This window comes from Photinus pyralis, unplaced genomic scaffold (assembly GCF_008802855.1).
Source record: "Photinus pyralis isolate 1611_PpyrPB1 unplaced genomic scaffold, Ppyr1.3 Ppyr1.4_LG3a, whole genome shotgun sequence".
Taxonomy (NCBI): Eukaryota; Metazoa; Arthropoda; class Insecta; order Coleoptera; family Lampyridae; genus Photinus; species Photinus pyralis.
The window spans coordinates 11,708,019-11,732,073 of record NW_022170509.1 but is presented as its reverse complement, the minus strand read 5'-3'; the positions used below and the strand labels follow the sequence as shown (position 1 = coordinate 11,732,073).

Genomic DNA, 24,055 nt, shown 5'->3' with positions numbered 1-24,055 from the left:
GCAATCTTAAAAGGTTTCCTAAACCTCCTTAAAAAATAGTGGTACACATAAATAATAAGAAAGTTAGATGAGGTCCATTTTTAGCGCATTTCCAACGAAGTTGGGCGCGCTATTACGCTTAGTTCGTTCTTTCTCGGTAGTTTATAGCTCTGGCACCTGAACCACAAATACTTCTAGTAAAGGCAAACGTATTGCACATAGTAAAAACAGATGTGCGCATGCGCAGACTGTGCAATGTCAATTTATTGACATGTTTGAAATTTTAAGCAATAGCGAATTTTTAAAATTTTTTTGGAAATGCGCTAAAAAGGGTTTTTGAATACTTCGAATGCCACTGTAATTTTTTTCAGTAGTTCTGCTGCAAAAAAAACAGTCATTGGTATTCTCCAATTACTTTCGGTCTTTCAAATTTCAATAGCATACCCAAAATTAAACTTTATTTTTTAACCTAGGTGAATGGACAAACACTTGACTACACCACTACAAACATTTTTCCCAACTGATCCAATAACAGATTTTAAACAATTTTTGAAACTATTAAAAATCAGTTTAATATTGCAAGTGTAAAAAAAGGCTGAAGTTTTCGAATTAAGGTTCACTTGCCTCACCTGGCAATCCTTCACTACCCCTACCAACTGTGAAAATTATTTTTCCCTCTCCAGATTCGAGACCAATTTGACATTACCTATCACCTGTGTTTCATTAAGCGAATTGCAGACGCTTTGTAATTTGTATTAAACATTCAATCTATGCCCACGTTATCATGATTAGTAGAAAACATTTGTCACGGAATGTCTTTTACTTTCAAATTTTGACATGAGACCTATGGGGGAATAAAGGCTATTATTATTATTAAAAACCATACATTCTCGAAGTGCAACTGGGCTGAATCTGAAACCAAAAACTTGTGGAGCATGTTATGAGTGGATGGTTTAAGAATGACAATTGGAATGCTGCTTTCAAATGTTGCTTCCTCGACCTCAATTTATTAAGAACATATTTGTAGGATTTGAATACTTCTTTCTTCTAAAGAATAATGCCTTTAAGGATTCATGGTATGCAACACTTGGGCTAAAATTATTTTTTAAATTAAATTATTTACTAGAAATGCAGTTAGTGAAATGCATGACAACCAGTTTTAATAATGTCAAGAGTTGGTTAAAAAAAAAGCAGTACACAGCACAATGTAAGATATACCATCAATAAGACACAGTTAAATATTTTTCATAAAATACTGGTTTTATTAGTTATGAAGTTTTTTAAAACGAAAATAAACAATAGTAGAACATAAACATAGAAGGGCAACAGATGATTTCATATATATATGAATATAACATACCATCAGTCAAACACATGTATTTAGTTTTTTTTCAAGCTATGTTACAGTGTACCTTTTATATATTAAAAAAACTAAGAAGTATGTTTATTGATTTCAGTGAATACAAGAGAAACGTATTAAGAGCACATACACACTATCCAAATGCCACCTACTAGAACAACTAAACCCTCAATGAAAATAAATATTACGTTGCACAGAAAGTAGGTACCAAGTTAGAATGTTTACTAAAATACTGAACGGAACAAAAAAAAAGAAAAAGTCTAATCGAGACTGTTTAACTCAAAATACTGAAATCGACAAACTTCAACGTGTCAGCAGTCAGAATTGCATAGCACAAGAGAACATCTAATATCAAGTAACATTATATTCTCGAGAGCAACTGAAGGCAACAGCGACAATATAAATTTTACGAAGTAATCAATTTAACAAATGGGCCAATTTCATAAAAAAGAGTTGCCGTATTCGCAAATCAATTCTGTACTACTGTATTTTCCCTATTGTGCTTTCTGCCCTGTAAAACGCAATGGGGATAGCACTGTTATATAGCCAGTGCACATGAAATCATGGCATATAATATTATATGTAATGAAATCATAAAAAACATTAAAAGTCGGACATGGCCGCATGGAACCCATGTTACAAATTGATCCGCAACGATGAGATTACACGACTGGCGCATTATTTCATTGCTACAGATGTAAAAGAGTTCCAAGTAATTTTTTATGATTGCTTCTTTATTCCGTTTTGATTAATACCGCCCTTTGGTATCTGCACTTGTGGTTTGTTTCCATGTACACTACAACAAAAAAGTTATCATCTTCCCCCACCGATAATGTTAGGAAAATACTTTTCTGCACTAGCGTCTTTCGTAGGTGTAACATTGTCTAACCCTAATTCTGAAAGCACACTAAGTGCTTCCAGAGCAGCCTTTTCGTGCGACAAGTCTGTACTGGGCCCCTCCCCATGACAAACTTGAGGCGGATTTGTACTTAAGGAAACCAACGTCAGGTACATCTCATGATTAGCCTTAGGAAAATCGGAAAACTGCACCTGCACACCGAGCAGCTGCGCCAAATATATCAACTGATCTTTCGCTCGTACGCTCTGCGTTACGGTCGGCGACTTTTTCGGAGTTTGCCCTGATCCGCCACCTTTACCCGCATCTCCCGAATTCGTGCCCGATGTTGTAGCTTCCGAAGTTTTGGTTTTGCTCTAAAAACATACTGTATTATTTTCTGCTTCCTCAGCTCAGATTAGTGAACATTAGTTTTGAAATTGTCAACTGGGACAAGTAACACAAAAAATTGTTGAGGAATCCAAGGGTTATCAATTTTATTTTGTACATACAACTGTCAGTAAATTGAACCATTAGTTATATAATACAACCATGGTGTATAATAAAGACAGGTGCGCGCGATCCGAGCAGCACTGAAGATAAATTCTGACAGAGTATACGTCCACGCCGTGGCGACGTTTATGGCGTGTATTTCGTTGAAATAATGGACATACGTAAAAAATATACAGGTTTATTGCACCATAATGACTTTTATTCTGACATATAATAATGCTAAATCAGCAACAATTCGTAATTATCCTTACACGGACACTACTCGATAAATAAGTATTGGGCAAATTGTTAATTTTTTAGCATTATTTACAAATGTAACCAAATTCTGGCACGTGACCTACAGCAAATAAATAAATAAATCATTATTTCCTACAATAAATACTTAAAACAGTATACCTACTCTATAAATAGCATAAATAAATAGCATTTGCCGTAATTGAAAATGAACTTGTATATTAAGAACTACATTAATTCGCTTGCAGTTTTAAAGCTGTCAGCTTCCGTATCTTATGTTGTTGTCCTTCATAAAATTGTTTAATTCACATTACTACATAAAAAAATGAACAGCTTTTGCAAAAATACCACTTTTATGCGAATTACAAGAAACAACAAATTCTAGTACTTATTAAAGTAACACGATAAAAAAGATAAAAGATCAATGAAGGGGGTATTTAACGTATTCTGAAGTACCCGCCGCGCTGACGTTTACTGCATCTCTCTTCACTACCTCTCACTCCAATTCCGTGAGTTTCAAGGCTCACTACAACCGCATTGACTCAAGCAGCGGTGCAACCACCTTTATCTTTATTATACACCATGATTACAACTGAGATAGACCAGCGTTTATAAGAAAATGTGCCAAATTCTTGACAGAGCAGCTTCCTAGCTCAAACAAAAAATCGCACCTTTGAAAAAGCGTCAAAAGTGTTTCCCACAGAAGTTTATTATTCCACTATGTAGAATAAGAATATTCAATAAAAAGTATAGGTTTCTATTTGAAAAAATTAAGTTGCCCTACACTTGACTCTTAAGGGACAGTTTCGTATAATTAAATGGGCCCTTCCATATGAATAATAATTTATATAAATCAATTTTTGATATCCCCGCTTCTGCAATAATCGACTGTCTGAAAATAAATGGGACCCCCTATATATATAAATTAATTAAGTAACATTCACATATAGTTTATGAAACTGGTAGTCGCAAACTTACAAAAGAATGACTGCTACACCCCAATTCATCTAGCTTACGCAGGTGGATTTAAACCCCAATAAAATCATCCCCTGAAACTGATATCTTTTATATTTTTATTATGTATGCAATGAAATTGAATTATACTCAACAAATTTTTTTTGCTCTGTAGTGTAATAAGCAGAATACCCACCTGTTGGAACGCCACGGTGTGATCATTTACTAAAAGCAATCCAGGAACAAGCTGGCGTCCCCCACTACCTCCAATGTGATTTTCCTGCTTCTCTTCCATAAAAGTTACTTTTCTAGTCTTTTCAATTGTTTCCACCTCCTTCTCTACCTAAAATTCAATCTGTTACGCCTTATACAATCAGCAAATATTGCAAAGCTAGTGACGATTAAATTAAATACAAACTTTAAGTGCGGGTTTTGGAACAGATTGAGCTGGTGAAGTGTTTGTATATCCTAATAATTGTAATAAAGCCTCCGCAGCATTCCTCTTTGCCACCTTCTTATTTGGTCCAATGCCGGTTGAAACGTGACCATTAACAGATGCCTCGATAACAAATTCTCTTCGCCTTGGTGCCCCACGTTCATCAATTACCTACAAAAACTTCATTCAATGCGAACATACATGCACGTCTGCTACACTTACATTATAAACGGGTTCTTTTTCTTTATTAGCCTGTTGTATTTGAATTAAACGCGAGATAGGATTAATTTCCTCGGTATAATCTGTCGCACGGTCCGTGTTAACCTTAATTAGGTTTCTCTGTTTTTTCTTATTAACTACACGTTTACGTTTTAAAGCGATTTGGCTATTAGTATTTGGTAGTGGCCCCAGTTTACTCAGTTCTTCCAACATTTTCTCTGCGGCTTTTTTCTTCGATATTTTCTTGCCATTACCTTCTCCTTCGGTCATGAAATCTCCTACACGGCACTGAGTTACGAAAACTTTCATATGGGGAGGTCCTTTTTCACTCAACACCTCAAAGATCACATTGAGACTTCGTTTAAGAGCTATTTCGTGTACCAAAGAAATAGGCGACTTAAGCTCACTATTAAGTTCGTTACAGACGTCATTCTGAGACAAAACTAATAACATGGGATTCATAAAACTGTGAGGCATATATATATACGTGTTACCATTATTCGCCGGACATTGTTGGGAATCGTCAACTTCTTTCTGTTTAATGTCTTCGATGGCTTTGGCAGCTGCATCGTGGCGGGCTGCTTGCACGGTGTATCCCATGCCTGGATACTCACGTTCGCCCACACGCAAACGAATTGAAAATGGCTCTCCGGGAGGATGTTGGTAGCGATACTGACTGTAGTAGCGATTCTCATAGTGCGTGTGGTAGTTTCTCGCAGAAGCGTTTCTTCTGGGATCATACGCGTATCTCGGCTGTCCGGGGTTGTAAACGTGCCGGGGATAATATGAAGCTTGCGGTATGTAACCCTACAGTGGAAGGTGTAAGCCAGGAAAGAATTTAATACGCTCAAAATACCTGCGCCGGAGCGGGAGCGCCATTTTCTAATACATATACGGTTCGTTCACCACGTTTCATCGCTAATGCGTTCAGTTCGACTGTAGGAGTTACCATACCTGATCCGTTTCTTAAACTACCTCGACTGTTACGGTTAGTTTTCGGTGGAGGGTGTTTAAACTCGGTTTGTTGTAGGGCCATAGCAGCCGCAGAATGTTGGGCCTTTTTAATACTTGCACCTTCTGCCTCATATTCTTCATTGCCCAATTTGAGAGTAACAGTGAACAGCTTCTTGTGAGCAGGACCCTGCAAACCAACAAAAAAAAACTTGCTCTTTACTTAATTGCTTATAGGATAACTATTGGGTACCAAATCCCAAAAAGCTGGACAAAATATGAAGGTAATGAGCGATTTTTCTAAAAAGCTGTATGTATCAGATTTGGGTGCGCTGATTAACGATCTGATGTTAGATTTTCAACAAACAAAACGGCGGATCCAATATGGCAGATAAAAATTACAAAAAATTGTTGCTCTTAAAAAGTCAGTGTTAATTACTGTAAGTATAATTATTACTTAATAAATTGATTATTATAAATTATATATATTTTATGATTTCTAATAATCTTATTTAAACAAATACAGTTTTTATCAGACCCGGCGCGGCGAACCCGCTTCCGCATGGGACATATGTTCGGTGCGACTGCGCCGCCTCACCTCGACCACGTGTACTACATTAGAAACCGTCACCAGTATACCTCTCACCGTTCCCCAAATTTTCATCGCAATCCGATGAATGGTGTAGGAAGACATAAGGGACATATATACAAACAGACAATTTTTATTTATATAGAAACTTATGACGAAATTTTCACAACCAATTGCATTCATATACAATAATGTGCTGAAGGTAGATTAGCACCTAATGGTTGCTAATTTTTGCTTCTTTTTCTCTTATTGATAGCGTAAAGAATGAGACCTTAAGTTTTTAACCGAATAAGATTTTTTAACAAATTTTAATTAACTATTTATGTACAATATTGCTAACAATTAATACTAATTATTATTACATGATATTATTTTACTTAATTTATTTTGCACACTGTTCAGCAACACGGGTGACGGGAGAAAAGGACATACGATCAGAGTGCCATGAGCTGCATCAGTTACTATGTGGTGCAAGGGATTTTTTTTAGTCTTCTCAGGTATTCGAGCCCTTGTATCTCTCAAAGTATTGATCTTACAGTAAAAATGTACACATAATTTGTGAAAATTTAATATAAATAAACTAAACAAATATAGAAAACGAGCTCCTGGGTATGGCTATCGCATTTGCAAATCCAATTTTGAACCTGGTGTTAGTTTTGCTTTTATTTATTAAAGTGTATATGTATGAAATTTCATTTAATTGCTTCCATAAATAAGAAAGTTGGCACTGCACATCCTACACAAAACCAAATTTGGAAAATGGCGCTACATTTGCTTTTATTGCAATTGGCTATGTATCAAATTTCATTTGAATGCCTCCATAAATAAGAAAGTTGGCACTGCGCGTGCGCAAAACGAAATTTTGAACCTGGCGTTAAATTTGCTTTTATTCCAAGTGGCTATATATCAAATTTTATTTAAATGCCTCCATAAATAAGAGTTGGCATTGCGCATGCGCAAAACCAAATTTTGAAACTGGCGTTAAATTTGCTTTTATTCCAAGTGGTTATGTATCAAATTTCATTTAAATACCTTCATAAATAAAAAAGTTTGTAATTCGGTTTATAAATGGTCGAGATGCGAAAAGGGCACTGTGAATGTTGATCGATTAGGCTCAATTTTTGGAATTGCGTTTGATATGGCTAAAGCTATGCGCATATTGAATTTCATGCATCGGTTCATAACTCACAGAGATGTCAAAAGGGCCTTCCTTATTTTTTGGGCTACATTGCCAATTCACAAACTCCGATCTACAAATTTGATAAAGAATCCATCTACTAAATTTTATCGTAATCGGTCCATTCGTTATCGTGATATCGTGCTAACGAACGGACAGACACTGCAAAATTATAAACTCTCTAGGAGCTCGTTAATAATTAATGTACGAGTAATGAAAGGGTAATAAAGATATTATTAATACATAGTTTTCGAGATACAAGCACAAAATTGAACAAAGAAACCCCCTCCCCCGGCTCGCGCTCAGGGACTTCTAGTATGTTGATCTTTACACCTCAAAAAATAACTACCAACTTTCAAAACTACATAAACTATTCGGTCTGATCGCCGATTTTTAGACTAATTTTCTAAAGCTTATCAACCGTATTGGTCAACTATTTCGTAAAACAGTATTATACGAAAAAGTTCACTTTTTGGGGATGAGTAGGTTTTTACAAAAATTATTGAACAAGGGGGTATGGTTCAAGTTGAGAAAGATGGCGGTACATCGCTCCTGCATTAATTAAAAGTTCCATGATTGTGAATTGAATTTATGCTGTGTCGCCATGGCGGAGCTTGAAGACATGAAGCGCGGTCGGCACTATTCACACACATCCAAGTCAGTCTACGTTGACAGTTTGTCCTTGAGATACAAACTCAAAATGGACGATTCCTCGGACGTCAAAAATCACAATCTACATTTTTTATGCGAGACTTGGTCATGCGCGCTTTTTTTGGATTTGGGGGAAGATTATGTGCCACTCAGAGTTCTAACTTTTGGATTTCCGAATGCATTCCTCCTTAAAGGCCGCTTGAGTTTCCGTTGCAGAACTTCATCGCGTATCGCTATTTCAGTGAACGCTCCATCGCGCCTCGACACAACAAAAAAACAAAGTTTGAGTGAAGACACGTCCTACAGCTTGATTTTGCAATCGCGCGGTTCCCGCATATCTGAACGGACCTTAAGGTTGAGGTGGCAATGCGTTGATCTGAAGGTCTTGTCCGAGTTAGTAACGTGACAAAATGTTCCCACGCTCTGTAGAGATTGTTTGCATACCGTCACAAAAAAGTTATGAGATGTCTTTCTTGTCTCACCAGATTGATTTATAGTGGTTGACTTCGCGAGGAAGATGTTGAAGCTGAAGATCTGCAAGATCCATTCAATTTTGTTCAATTTCCCACGTAAAATTTAATACCTGACCAAAGCTCTGTTGACAAATTTTTAAAAGTTAGGTTTCCTACCAGGCAAAACAGTGAAGTAATGTCCCCTAACATGGTCTGGCGTTTCTCATACAGAGGAAATGCCTTTTACAGTGGACATGTGCTCTAATTATGACCAAATTAAACTACACTCTGAGAACTGCCAGTACTGGGCGAACGTAACCCATGGACATCGGCGTGATTAAGAAATTTCCTTAAATTGTTGTCTATATGAATAAACCATAAAAACGACCAAAATCGTCACCTTCCCTTCCCCCCACATTCCAAAGCTATTATATAAAAATGTTTTACCAATTCAAGCAGTACATTCTTTGAACCAATGTTTTGCCCAAACTTGCTCCAAAAGTATAATTTGGAGCAGTCCTTATGAATAAAATGCAAATGAGCTATATCGTTGCTATGGGTGCACGGATAGTACTTACTTGCTCACTAGTCAGTCTGTATTGATGTTGAATTTTGTTATATCGAGCAAGTTCATTAATTAAACACATCGGAGTCTTTTCTTTATTGTTTGCCAAGTTATTGGTGGGCATAGTAGACGAAGTATTAGTGTTTCCTGTGGTGGTAATTTGATCGGGAGAATTTTCGGTAATTTCTGTATCGTAGTGTACTAAAAAATATTAGGATAACGCAATGCTGATCGCCACTGATTAACGAATTTACCAAGCTGGGCCATATTCGACTTTGGTTGCGGCTGATGTGGAATCGCAGTGGATGTGATCAGCGTAGTGCCTTGCGGCATTGTAACCAGTACGCCTGTTTAAATATAAAAATAAATTAAGATAAGGTAATGTCAACAACAAGAAATATAAAATATAAAAAGTATAGAAGATTGCATATAGTACAATAACTTGTTGCGGCCCAAGAACTTTATTGCAAATATATAATACAAAAAGGAGAGAGGGCCGTTTTTCTAGTCAGATTTGGCGATACTCAATTAAATACAAGGAGCTTTTACATTGTGTTTGCATCAACAGAATAGGACATAGATAACAATCATTATAATTTTTACCCCCTAAACCTTATTCATTGATGTACGTGTGAGCGCTGTGTTTAATCAATCCATAAAAAGAGTATCAATTATATCTGTAATCCATTTTGAGTCTCAATAACTACCAAACAGTGCATTTCAAGATAAAGAAAAAAAAAGAAGACTATAGTCGTATTATAAGACATCTCCAAATGACCGAGAGCCCGTCACCTTCGGTCAACTTCTAAGACGAGAAAATAACCTAAAAATTAAGATCGCCGACCTATGTGGCAGATGTGTTTACATTAGTAGCTCTAACTTTGGCTACAAGCATCCTGGGTTCGAATCCCGGATAAGGCACGGCTGTTTGCGATTGTATAGTGGGCTGAATAGCTATATTAATTACCTAACACTCTGCCCACTATAAAATAAATAAAAAAAAGGCAACAAGTTTGCTACAAGGTTATTCGCTTTATATTAAGTTGGTGGGTTTTCAGCCAAGAGAGACCCAAACTCACCAGGCTAAAACCAGGTAGTATATCTTGTAGGGATGGGGAAATAGCGGCCCATGACACGGTTCGATCCGGCCCGCGGTTAATACCAGTTATCTTTATTCGTAAAAACAAATTTATGAACAGGACGACTGAGGAACATCGTTTTCCGAATTTTTTCCACTAATTTGGAACCAAATTTCGACGCTATAATTTCAGTTGTCACACAGAGCATCGAAACAATAATTTTTATCAAGCTGATTTTTTGTTACTTCTGATCTGATAAATTCTCTTTGGCCCGCTTAAATGGAGTCATTATTTTATGTGGCCCTCTTTTAATTTTATTTCCCCATCCCTGTGCTAGACCGAGTTGGTTGGTCGAAAGCTCCATACACGCCAAGATTCTAAAAAACACCTAGATCTTGAGGGAACTGTGGGAACTAGTTGCAAAAAAAATTCCCATCATAAAACATGGGGAGAGTAGAGAGTAAAATGAATGCACAGTTGCAGAGCAGTGAAGCAGTCATGCCCGATAATCTTTTAAAATAACTATCAGTTACCTCCGCCCATATAATATCTTAAGACGTATTTCAGCGAAAAGGTGACAGAATGTGCGATTGGCAGATTATGAGCCTGGCCCCATGTACGTCGCCATGATCACGCGACGCTATCTTTAGATCTGAACTTAAACCATAGCAAGTCATGTTGTTAAGACCCGAACACATGCGCGCTATGCACAATCAAGAATAACATCAAAATAATCATAGTTGGGCTGCAAGGATAGAAAATGAAATGGTTATACAGATAGCAAGCATAGAATCACAAATATATATATCCGATTTTCTAATTCAAAAAGAAAAATTTACTCAAAAACGATTTAATAATATACAGGGCGTTCATGTCAAGTATATAAAATTCCGTAAAACAACGAATAGGAATAGTGCAAGAAAATAAGACAGACTAAATAAATCTGTGAATTCGATTAACGTTGAGGGAGGGTAAACTGGTTGCTTACTGGGGTTTATTAATATTACCAATGGTCAAAATCTGCAGGCTCCACATTTGGGACAACGACAACACAAATTAGGCTGTGAACAAGAGTGAAAGCAGTTAAAGAGAACTTAGGTGAAATGAAGAAAAATTTGTGTAACCATCAATCCACTTTTCACAATTTGTTGAGATCATTGAATTTATAACTATCAGAAGCGCGGATCCCATATAACAGTTTGTGATCATGTGCCAACTGGCCGCCGCTAGGGGCAGTTCGATTGTTTGAAAGTCCGTGGGCGATCGAAAGTGGAGCGTTACATTGACATTAGATGGTAGCATTACAAACCATTTATTTTGACCATTCGAATATTTTCCTTTTTAATCGTCCTTGAAGGAATGCAATTTCATACATTCTATTGACAGGCAGTAAAATAAGCAGGTTCCACATTTTTACTGAAAGCGGGAGATTTTGTTATTAAAAAACGATCAAAAAAAATTTGAAGGCAAAATATTGTCCGTTGCAAGCAGGCAGCTACATCATTTCCACATTCACATTTGATAACTAAATTTCGCGAATCAGCTTTTTTTATAACCATGCAGCATTGTGCACAAATAAATCGGTCCCAGTTTACGTGAATTCGTATACCTACTACAGCTGAGCGATAAATGAAATTGTTATCGATTTATCGATGTCTGTTCAGTCTGATAATTATCGATTAATCGTTAATTGATAACTATCGATAATTATCGATAACTTTAAACACTTATATAAATAAATCGTAACGCTAATTTTCGATAATGAGCGATAACGTTTGATAATTATCGATAACTTTTTATAATTATCGATAACTTTTGAAAATAATTAATAATGATTGTTAGCTGCTGATAATAATCGATTATTATTGCCACGAAAATTGTCTATCTCTGATATTTATCGATTAATAAATAAGTAGCGGAAATTATCAAGAGAAAACTATCGATACTTTTTCATAAATCTCATCGATATATATTCTCAATCGATATATTACATCATCCATGCGTACACTCGCTAACATTTTTGTTTTTTTGGTATTGATATTGCGAGAGATAATTTAAATAAAACAGGATCTTTTGATGCTCAAGTTTTCTGAAATCAAAGGTGATCAAGTGGACGATAATCCTCAAAAATGAGTACAGCAGTAGGTTGTGAATTGTGATCATATGGCAACTCAACAATGCTCTTACATCGCTTTTGTTGGAAGTAAACTGGTATACCTAAACATTGAAAAGTGTATGTCGTTAAAAATTCTCTTGATAATTATTTATCTTAATAGTGTAGTTGTGAGATTAATCGATAGATTATCGGTAATTATAGGTTTATCGACCAATCCTTTAACATTTTCGATAAATTACACGGGTCTACAGCATTTTTGCGCATGGGACATATATACCTTATTTTTATTGCTTCTATAGCCACAAATAAGGATTAGAACAAAAAATGGTTATGTATTTGTTTTTGTGTGAAAAAAATGCAAAAAACCAAAAAATAAAAATACGTATAGAATCCTACTTGCATAGGCATGATTTATTAAATGGTAACGTTTCTACATTTATAATTTGTTTATCTTAGAGTCTAAATGTTTAAAAATGGAACAGTTTTGCTGTTTTTGTCATGTTCAACTGAATCTGATCTTCCATCATGCTTCCAACTTCCTGGCCTTGGGAAGGTGCCTAAGTTCCATTGTCTCGAGAAAGTGTTGTCCTTATTCCGAATAAGCTCCCATATTATCCTTAAATTGATCTAAATGAGAATGTAACCTGTGCATCTTTATTCTTTAGAGACATTCTATACCCCATGATACAAAACCAAATCCTGTCAGCTCGTCATAATTTTCAGCTCTATGGTTTCCCAGGAAACACTGAACGGGAAACCATGGAATATTGCCTTAAAACTGTTCCAGGATTTTTTTTTCCTCTTTGCTAAGTAACCGCGGAAAAATATCACCCTCCATTTTTCTTTTTTTTTTTAGGGAAAACAAAGATTCCAGCTTTAATTTTCGCCCCTGAAAGCTTTCAATCAAATCGCTGTAACTTTTGTAAAAGCAAATATTTTCGATGTCTTAATCGCACTTTTTATTTATTTTTGCTTATTATAGTCAGAATATATATTGTGTAAATCCCATGCGCAAAAAATTCTTTTTTTGTTGACCGGTCGACCATTTTTTTTAAAATTTATCGATTGACTATCTATTAATCGATAATTATCGATAAGTTATCGATTAACCATTGAGAACAAATTTCAAACGTCAGAATTTAAAAGAAAAGAGGTTAACGACCTTTTTATTTTGTATCAAAATTGCCAGGTGTGACGTGTGATCCTAGATCAGGGGTCGGCAACCTGCGGCTCTTTTGATACCTATAAAGTTGCGGCTCTCCGTATTTATCTAAAGAAATTAGTTCATTTGTTCGAAATTCGCCTTTTTAATTAATCTTATTTTGTATCAAAAGTATACTTGCAGCAAATAATTATCTAATTTTTGACACTTGTTTACTTTCTGGTATTCTTTTGTTTTTTTTATTATAGCCAGCCTACTCCGATGTATAAACACGTAATTAATTAATGAGTAAGTACTTTTGTGAAAAATATTGAATAACCTAAACACTGCGGAGTTTAAGCACAGGGCACCCCTTATAAACATTTAAGAGAAGACAAAAGCGAATAGCGAAATAAAATAGTGGTAGTTCCATTTGAAAAAGAATAGTTATAGCACTTTGAACAAACGGCATTGAAACAACCAAATATTCAGGATGTTCTATTTAAAAAGATCAGTTATTAATTGACATCGTAAAAATGGAACACCCTGTACATTCAAAAATAATTTCTGTAGATCCGCAACCACCAATATTTTTACCAGGTATCTATCAGCTATGTAGGAAAAACCGACGGACTGTTGCAGGACCCTGTATATAGCCAAAAACTATAATATTGAATCAAAAATTATTTGTGGCTCTTTAAGAATTGGGAAATTTTGTAAATTGTAATTTTTAGCTCTTCCGTTTCAATAGGTTGCCGACCCCTGTCCTAGGTAGTTTAACCGGTGGCAACGGTTTAACCGACACACACAAAAATTAAGAATAGATAGGTAGGTACATTTAATTTCTGTTACAGTGATCAAGGATGCCTGCGTATTTTTTGCTTTCCTGTTCAAATGTAATTCAATCTTCCTTAAGGAATGTTAAGTAGGTCACGATTCATGAAAGGAAGAATGTTTATCTTACGTCATTCAACATCCTGTGTGCCACATAAATGCCTTATAAGTACGTTTCTTGGGTATCTAGAATTCTGTATACAACAATTACAAATCGAGATAGTGGGTTCATTACAGATTCCTGTATAATAATTAACAAAGGTAAAAAACTTTATTATTCATCTTTCTCGATGGTAGAGACATCTACGTCTTGTAATTTAAACTATTGAAAACAGTCACATATCCTGCCATTTAACCCGCGCTTCTGATAGTTATAAATTCAATGGTTGAGATGTATAACTTAATAATTGTTTAAACAAATCTTCCGAATGATAAACAAGTGCGCCATAAAAACATACAGGGTGTCCCATTTAAGTGTAGACTCAGACCCAGAAAAGAGTATGTGCTATGATAACCTCCGTGCTGATTTAAGAATAAGTACCATCGACGCCCTGTATATTTTAGCCTAATGTGTTTTAACGCACCTTATGGATGTATGATTTTGAGACAAAAAAAATGATAAACTATTTTATTTGTTCATAAAGAAAATAAAATACCTTCTATGCAGGCTTGGTTGCCCATGATCGTCTTTAATTCGGTTATTGAAAGGGCGGTGACGTTGGACGACAGCGAGAGGCATAACATCAACAAAAAAAAAGTCTTCATGTCTGAAATTAATACATACTCAAGTAAATAAAAATTAAACACATTGTACTTCCCTTAGTAAAAAAAACACATAAAAAAATTGAATTTAAACAAAAAATACCTGCCTTACTCCTCAGCTAATCTTAGTAGTACGTGTAACTGTACCAACTAAAGTTTCACTAATTGACCCTATCCAGCATGTAGCGTACTTTGCGGAATTCTGTTTGTAAATGAATAAATGGAATTACTAGATTAGATAAGTATAAGGAAAAATGAAGAACCTTTATTTATTTAAAATGATAAACAAAATCACCTCATAAAAGAGCATTCAATGGATAAGGTAATCAATCAGTTTCATACAATTATGCTATAGAAACTCTGGAACTGTTTATAATGCGGCATTAAAAATTCTGCTTAGAATATGAACCCAAATGATTTTAGCGCTACAGTTTTGAACTACTTTTAGGGGAATTGTCCACCCTCGAATGTTTTGCAATAGGTAGCCTATACCTTGAACGCGTGGCTGATGGCCTTGAAATTTTATTGTCTTAATCTCCCTCCCAATGAATTATTTCCTGAGGTGCCGTTTCTGAAAGTAAAATGTGCATAATTTTTATATGTGACTGTCTCAGATTTTGCATACGCCTGCCTCTAGCGGCGTCAAGTAAAACTTTTGAAGATTTGGGGGGGGGGGGCGTACATCCTACTCTTCATAGAATTTCTACAAACTATACCTGTCCTCCGCAACTGATTCTCGAGATCAGTGGATGGTTGGAGGGGGGAGGGTATTAATAATTAGTGTAAACACCTCCTCTATCGCCTCAATGACAGTGGTTACTATACGCTGGGGTAAGCGGACAATATATTCATACTAATAACGGGCAAATTTGAGGCTCTACTACGCAGACTGATACAATCAGCTCTTTAGAGTAACTGAAGAATGGTGTAGCAAACATTCCTTGTTCATCAACCCGACAAAAATGGAGCTAGCTCTTGTCACAAGAAAAAACAAGTTGGAACGTACTCGATGCGTCGACCTAGAGGTTTTATTAGCAAACCCATTTTATGCTAGTTTTACTATGAAGGAAGCTCTTTGTCCTGAAATATAATCTGCATGCAAAGAATTGTCACACAAAGCTAATGCTGCCAACCCGAGCATTTTACGATGATTCCTTTGAGAGTTATACTTAAAAAACTTTTGCAGCCGACCAATCGAACGGCCGAAGTGAATATATAAGCGCTACTTTTTTCAAAAACGCGCTAAAAAGGTAGAGGGTGCGATGGGAGCAACTCCCTTCTGTGTCTGCCTCCACTGGCACTAGATCTTCATGTGAGAGACCAGGCCACGCTGGCATCCTTGCATCAGAGAAATAAGGGGTTGTTGAATAGCAGAGGTGCTGAGGTGGCCCATTCTCGTACTCCAGGCGAGGCGGTTAAGCGGTTTGCCTATCCTAGAAGAGCGATATTAGGGAGAAACTATCATATCTTTTGTGATGAGGATGAGGCATCCCAATCAGACATATTCACTGATGGATCTAAAACAATGGAAAGAACAGGCATTGGTATTTACTCCAAAGGACTGAACTTCCATATCACCCAACCACTAGGCAAACACAACAAAACTATCAGAATCTCCAGAACAGCAGGGGGGGTCACTGTAAAATGACCTCTAGGTTGGTTTCCGAATCTCACCATGCATTGAGCTCGCATGGATCAAAGGGCATGCTGGAACGGAAGATAACAGAAAGCCAGACTGGCCTCTTATGGTCCAGAGCCGGCTCTTCCACTTACAGTTGCAACGACACCCAAACGGAGCACATGGCTAGGTGGAACATTATGTTAAATTGTCACCATGCGAGAGAAGCCTTCAAAGGACCATCTCGTAGCCTGGCGCGTTTTTGCACAGAGCTATCAAGAAAAAACTTGAGGTTAGTCATGGGCATACTTTCTGGGCACTGCAAACTAAAGAAACCCATGCGGTAGAGTCTGTAGAGGATGTTACACAGACTTCGTGAATGTCCTGCTCTAGTACAACTGAGACAATCCACGTTGGCGTATCCTGGCCGGACATGGCTACAATTAGAGCCACCTCCCCTTCAAGCATCCTTAGGTGCACCTCAGGTGTGTGATGGCTTGGGTGACGTTGAGCGGTCGGACGACTAGTCAGAGAGGGCCCGAATTTGAGGCGTATGTACGTGTGGACCCTGTCCACCCTCCTATTGTAATCCAGAATCGAGCTATCTTCTTAAAATGAAACACAGGATGTTTTATTTAACCGCTTAAGTGTTACAACCCGAGTATATTCGGGTTTGTACTTTTGTCAAGATTTAACCCGAGTTAAACTGGTCGCTTTATCGTTCCACATTATTTTTAGTGTTGGCCCGAATTGAGATGTCTAAAGTAATGCTATTTATGCATATGTACGAGTTAACACGTATACTTGTCTCAAGCGGATCGCGATTCAATGATCATTATAAGAAAACTTTGTAACATTTTTCTGTATTGAAGTTGAGAACTTTTTGATTTTCTCCCGTATCTTCTGTTTTAAGAATAAGTATACGTGATCAGGTAACAAGGTTATCGGGCCTAACCCAATTTTTTTATTATTAGAACAGCCTGTATAAAATAGCATATTAAATTCACTTTTCAAAAATTCAACACACCTGATATTCCAAAAAGACTCAAGTGATTAGACAAATTAAAGATTCAAAAAGATTAAAAAAATTAAACAAACGGTTCAAATAATTAAAAAAAAGTACGAATAGAATTGAGGAAGTTGGAATTTTTGAATGCGGGCGAGAAACATATAAAAAAATTTACATCAGAATGGGCAAGTGATCACAGAAATCGACGCCCAAAAAAAATACTTTCAGATTTTTTATTTATTTTTAAATCTTTCACGAGTCTTTTTGAATCAATATTGACTTTTTTAGTGTATTCTTAAAAATAGAACTTAATAATATGCTATATTTTCAGAATAAAATATATGGTAGTTCTATTTAAAAAAATTTGGTTGGGTTCGATAACCTTTTTACCTAACCCTGTATACTGATGCCAAAAACGGCAGATTATTTTACAATCATTATAAAGAAACCTTTGTAATAAACATTTTTCTGTATCTCTATTACCCTCATTCTGGAATTCAAAATTTTTTAATTTTCCCCCGTATGTCTTAAGGGAGCAAATATTTTGATTTTAGTATTTTATGTTTGACCCAGAGCGCATGAAGTTGATATTTTAGCTCAATACAAATGAAGAATTTCAAGATGGCCATGTGGCAGATACAATTTTTTGGAACGTACCTGATTCGTTTCAGTTATTTCGGTGTAAGGTGGACCAAACCGCACATTTCACAAATAACTGAAAATTTTTGATTTCCGAACACATGCATGTTTTCTAGAACGTCTATTCCCTACTGCAAAGCCGCTTTATTGTTTACTGAAGAACAAATATATGTATTAAAAAAATTAATCACAACCTGTAATTGTGTGGCAATTAATTACTAAATTAATGAAAATACAACGTGATAATTAATTAATTTATTTATTATCCCTCTCTTGTTCTGGGCCCTCAACAGGCTTGCGCCCAATTACATTCATTCATTCATTTCATTCATTTTATTTATTGTGCTAAGTAATTACATAGTAATTTTTGCACTCGTCTTACATCTTGGATGTAATGGTTGAACTACGCAACTTACGGGCTTGTACAATTTTACAACTTATTCCGCCTGGATGTAATTACTACAAACCAATTATATCAAGTCCAACACTGACCCTTCTAGTTGATAGCGTTGGGCAAAAAAATCGATTAATCGATTATAATCAAACGATAATCGATAATCGGATTTGATTATCCTATTAAATTAATCTATTAATCGATTATTTGATTAATCGATTATTTGATTAATCTATTATTTGATTAATCGATTATTTGATTAATCGATTATTTGATTAATCGGTTATTTGATTAATCGATTGTTTGATTAATCGATTATTTGATTAATCGATTGTTTGATTAATTAATCAGTTTACGCAAAAAGGAGCACTCACAGCTCACAAGTATTATTTTATTTTATAGCGGATGTTAAAACGTCACTTTAAGCAGCTAAAATGAATTAAGATTGTATCATCAAAACTAAAGCACACCTCATCGGAGAGTAAGCTGCCTAATCATTTATTTTTATTTATTTATTTTTATTTTTGACCTTCATTTTCAAATGGACAGGGTTTCAGCCAAGGCTGTTCTACCAACCAACCCACTATGCATTTGCAAATATCCATGCCCGAACCCGGATTCGAACCAGGGACACTTTGTTGATTATTGATTAATCGATCTGCCTAGTAATGAACGATTTGATGAAAAGAGTAATGGAATTATTTTTTATTTTTATTATTAAATAATTAACGTATTAATGCATACAAACAGATATTTATCACTCCTTGTACGTGACAATCGACTTTTGATTAAACGATTAGGTGATTAATCGATTATTTGATTAATCGATGATTTGATTAATCGATGATTTGATTAATCGATTATTTGATTAATCGATTATTTGATTAAACGATTATTTGATTAATCGATTATTTGATTAATCGATTAATCAGTGTAATCGATTATTTTTCATAATCGATTATCGATTATTCAAACCCGTAATCGCCCAGCCCTACTAGTTGAATATCAGTGAATATGAAACTAATTGTAAGCAGGATTGATGGTGAACGTCTGTTTTTCAGTCGGAGTCCGGATTCTTCACACGTTTAACGAATCCTTTACAGAGACCGGTGGTTTGGTCAGATTTCTACTTTTACAGTTACAGATTAAGATTCAAATCGTTTTACAGGATTGAAATGGATTTGATTGAAGCATCTCTCTGTGAATCCAGTCACTACAGAGGATTCGGATCTGTGATTCGAATCCTTTATTGGAAGATTTGTCCCAGCTGTGTCATCAATAAACAATTATCAGTAGGTAGGTTGATTGTTGATGATTACGGCTTTGTTGTTAAAACTACATACTTTTGGTGCCAAGATCTGAACCTCGCACCCGCAAATTTAAAAATAAATTTCAACATTTCTGTTATTAGTAGCACTAGCCATGACTTTTGTTGTTTTATGAATTGCTACTAATAACAGAAATGTTGAAATTTATTTTTAAATTTGCGGGTATACCAAACGCTTAATAAAACATGCACCTTTTAATTCTGAACAATTTTAAACTCGACAATTTTTTCTGTAAAATGTACAGGAGGGCAGGATATCGCATAAAACTAATTTCTGATGTTAAATCCCTATGTAGGTACTTACCGTGCACCACCCGGTATATTGAAGCCTAGCTATTTTATTCCTTTGACCAATGGAAAACAGTTGACAAATCTACCTATTCCTCTCAAAGTAAGGAAAAACGTGTTAATGTTTAGCTCCAGTCCTGTTTTACGTAGAATGATAATAAAAAATATTATTTATTCCGACAAACAAGATCATGTGTCAAATTTTCTAATTACCCCACAGTATGATTCCACACATGCCCAGAGAAACAAAGCAATATCTGTCAATCGGTAGGGCAAAAAGCATAATTGGGAAGTTGCTCCGCTTTAATATAGAAGGTCCCTGGTTCGAATTTGTTTGGTGAGGCCCTGCCACCTTAAAACCTGGTGTATACAATAACAAAATAAAAACTTGCAAATTTTGGTGCAAACGATCATATAAATGGAAATATTATTGGTAGATTAATTGTGAACTAGATCACAATTGAATTACACAACTGCCAGAGAAATAAATATATACCGTAAAGTTCTTAGGCCCTATTTTCTATAATAAAACTACTAATTACGCTAGGTACATTAAGATTTTAATATAAATTAAACGAAAGCAACGATACCTTTGTTTATATTTACATACAGTTAGCTAATGCACTGGAAAGGAAATGCAAACTCGTTGGCATCGTAAGTTCTTATCAACCCAGGAGAATCAAATTATCATTTTTTATCCAAAAGAGGGCCGCAATCTGGGTCAGAAGTAATGTCGGTCAGCTACCCCAACTGCACAAATTCCCCAGTGATTTGGTTCAATTTTGCTTCAACATTAGCACATGACTTATCAGTTATCAGTGTTGAGGTATGCAAGAGACATTACTTTTGGTGCTGACCGTACATAACACAAGTGACCCCCTGTTATGCACCATCATTATTAGAGACATTCCCAATTTCAATGAATCTATCTTAATTTGTAACAGCTTGTTTAGGTCATTCCTGTAAACTGTTTACATATTTGCCAAAAATCGATAGCAAAAACACATCCCTAGAGCATTGGATTCCCTTAATCACTGTGACAACTCATATTATTTCCCGAGTGGTACAACACCCAACCATATGTACACTTTGTGCTATTTCTAAACAAGATAGATACACGAAATAATGTATTTAAATAAGTAAATACCTTGTCCGAATGATCATGCATTAGCTAACTTTAGAGTATATAACCAAAAGAGGATACTAACCTGAATGAGGCACCGGCACCGTCGGCGGTAGACTCATCAGCATAGGCTGTGTTCGTGCATTGGGTGGTGGACCCATTTGTGGCAGACCAATTCTGTAAATAAATAAATAACTCGCTATCTTACCAATTATGCGACAAATACTATGTAACAATAATAATGATAGGAAGGTACTGCGAAAAATGCACTAATCCAGACAATCTACTACATTGGCGGTGTTTACTTTAAGAGCTTTTGCATCCTCAGCCTTTGCAACTTGGGTCATAATTTAACTCTCACCTTGTGTTTCTTTGCATATTAGGGGGATGATGGTGTTCTGGGTGACGCATCATAATTTACGTCTTATTAAACCTAAAATAAATGATTTATTACATTCGACGCTTACTTGTTTTTAACTAATTATAAGGGATTATTGGAACCTAAACCGGTAGAAACGCAATAACAAAATATACCTGCTAGTCAATGAATCACTAGTTTAAATTTATGATTAAACACCGTTATAGTTTTTTTTTAATTTAAATTAATTGCGAAACACCACTACTAAATCTCTTAAATACGTTGGCAAACAGTAAAGAAAAATCAGTAACTAACATGCGGCCATGTTATTCAAAGCCCCGATAAAACTCGACCGTAATTATTTGTCTATAAGAAAATGAGCGCCTTTGCTCTAGTGTGAATCGGTCTTCCAGTGGCGTAGCTTCAATACGGGATGGATTCTCATTTTTGTCGAGCCTGGTAAAAGTAAATATTTAAATTTATTAGGTAGATAGGTAATAATAGGTAGTAAACAAACCTTTAAGGACGAAAGATCAAATCAACCACACCAGAGCAAACTATTACAAAATGATCCTCAATCCACATCTATTGAAGTTGAGAACGTTGTCAGGCTGTCATAATCAATGCCCATGCATAAAACTCTCACTTTATCGCAAGGAATATTTGATTCCTCTTAAATACCTCTCCTATTTCCCAATTCAGCACTCATAATAGCTAGAATTGTGGACGGGGAAACAAATTTAGACATCGAGATATCGTACTTCTGGACGCAACAGTGGGCGTACAACTGTCGTCGATTGTAAAAGTTTTGCAAGCTGGATTTACAGGAGGAATATTATACTTCTTTTATCTCATTTTCAGCTTTTGCCCACGACAATTCGTGCGGCCATAATTACCCGCTATCTGCCCGTTTCCGTGGGAATTTTGGGAAATGCTAGTCTGGGAGTGCATCTGCAATCTAAAGAAATTATAGCAACTGATGACAGCCATATTACACACATATGGCGGGTGCCAGGACATTCGGATAGTGCAGACAACATATGTAAGACAGATGAACTGGCCAAACAAGGAGACATCAAGTGCTGGAGCTGGAGCCTTCTGTGGACTGCACCAAAGCCACGTAAAAGAAGCCCTACACCAGTGGGAGGAGATGAACAGGATTCATCACTGGTAGAGGGTACCATATAGGACAAATTATTCGTCAAGGTCACGTTATTAGGAAAGACCTACGGTCCATTACAATATATTAAGGCTGTTGACAGGCCAATATACCGCTTTAATAAGATTGCTCCAGCGGTAGAGGCCATCATACAGACATTGTGGACAGGATGAGACAGCTCAAACACATTTTATGCGGATGCGGGAGGCTGCTGCCGGGCAAAGATTAAAAAGTTGAAACCGCACGAGATGGGGGAACTAAACCTCAGAGAGCAGTAATTAGCTTTTTCAATCGGCTAAAACTATTCTAAAACGATAGTAAGAGCAGCACAAATAAATACTCAATAAATTATGTTAGTTCCCAAAAATCAATGCAAAAAGATTATTACGCCAAATACACACACAACCTTCCAGGTTCAGGCAATTTCCAGATCTCTATATAAAACCTTTCCAGCGAGCATTCAATCACTTTCGTAGGACTTTTTGGTTTTTTTCTAAACGCGAGAACGCTTTCTAGAACCTTTTTTCCAGGGCTTTCCGTGTTGTTTTCGAGAGCCTTACTATGTTAAAGCTTTCAAGGCTTATTTGATGATGGTTCTAGAGGGAGTGCACAGGTCATTTATAAAGCGGGGTCTGAATGCATTTTGTATTTTCTATATTAAATTCATTGTTAAATGTATTTTAATAACTACCTTTTCCAGAGGCAGACTGTAAATTGCTGTGGTGATCAAAGTCGAGAAGTTGCCGGGATCTCTTATAATGTCAGGAAGTCAATTCCCACATAGATCTGTAAATCCTCAGGCCTTTCGATTCCCAGATATAAACATATAAGTTTGCAGATAGTTTTGTTTCTGCAAAGAAAAATGTACCTACCTACTTGGTTTGCTGATGACCTCTACCCTCCTAGCTGTTTACAGCGAAAATAAATAAGATCTGAAAGTAGTAATTAAACAAGTAGGAGATGGGGAAAAGTAATTATGGTTTAGCTCGAATCAGAAAAATATTAATGGTAATGAGAATTGGAGAGGGGGAAGAAGTGCAAGTGTATATATGAACGATGAAATGGTGGAACAGGTAGAGAAAGTTGTAAATATCTAGGAAATATCGCAGGAGAAGCTGGGAAGAAATAAAGACGCGCATTGGAATCGCAAAAGCATTTGTCAGGAAAAGTAGAAACTGATGCGTAGCAAGTTGGACATGAATCTAAGGAAAAGAATAACGTGCTTTGATGAAGTGTTATTCTGTATGGTTGTGAAACATGGACAATTTTAAACAAGATAAGAAATGAGGCTAT

At 36.0% G+C, this 24,055-nt stretch overlaps 1 protein-coding gene across 7 annotated transcripts; it reads right to left on the bottom strand.

Annotated features, from left to right (window-relative positions):
* Positions 1-1,220: 1,220 nt before the first annotated feature.
* Positions 1,221-21,959, bottom strand: LOC116165350 (double-stranded RNA-binding protein Staufen homolog 2). Of its 7 annotated transcripts, XM_031479708.1 has the most exons (13): positions 21,780-21,958; positions 21,607-21,678; positions 21,331-21,422; positions 14,742-14,852; positions 9,170-9,262; positions 8,929-9,116; positions 5,387-5,671; positions 5,025-5,337; positions 4,534-4,973; positions 4,294-4,482; positions 4,072-4,218; positions 2,187-2,551; positions 1,221-2,135 (listed from the first exon to the last, which is right to left on the bottom strand). In XM_031479708.1, exons 2-13 carry the CDS (start codon positions 21,657-21,659, stop codon positions 2,060-2,062), a joined length of 2,352 nt encoding a protein of 783 aa, XP_031335568.1. In that variant the 5' UTR covers positions 21,660-21,678; positions 21,780-21,958; the 3' UTR covers positions 1,221-2,059. The 7 variants fall into 7 exon arrangements, with proteins under 7 accessions (XP_031335568.1, XP_031335567.1, XP_031335573.1 ...); XM_031479707.1 differs by having other exon boundaries at positions 4,534-5,337; positions 21,780-21,959; XM_031479713.1 differs by lacking the exon at positions 14,742-14,852 and having other exon boundaries at positions 21,780-21,957.
* Between the last annotated feature and the right edge of the window lie 2,096 nt (positions 21,960-24,055).

Bases quoted from the DNA above. Each gene is read 5' to 3' on its own strand.
- LOC116165350 (XM_031479707.1), bottom strand. From the start codon at position 21,659: ATGATGCGTCACCCAGAACACCATCATCCCCCTAATATGCAAAGAAAC. The intron at 21,423-21,606 runs GTGAGAGTTAAA...ATTTATTTACAG, and splicing joins AATATGCAAAGAAACACAAG to AATTGGTCTGCCACAAATGG. The intron at 4,219-4,293 runs GTTTGTATTTAA...ATTGAATTTTAG, and splicing joins TTCCAAAACCCGCACTTAAA to GTAGAGAAGGAGGTGGAAAC.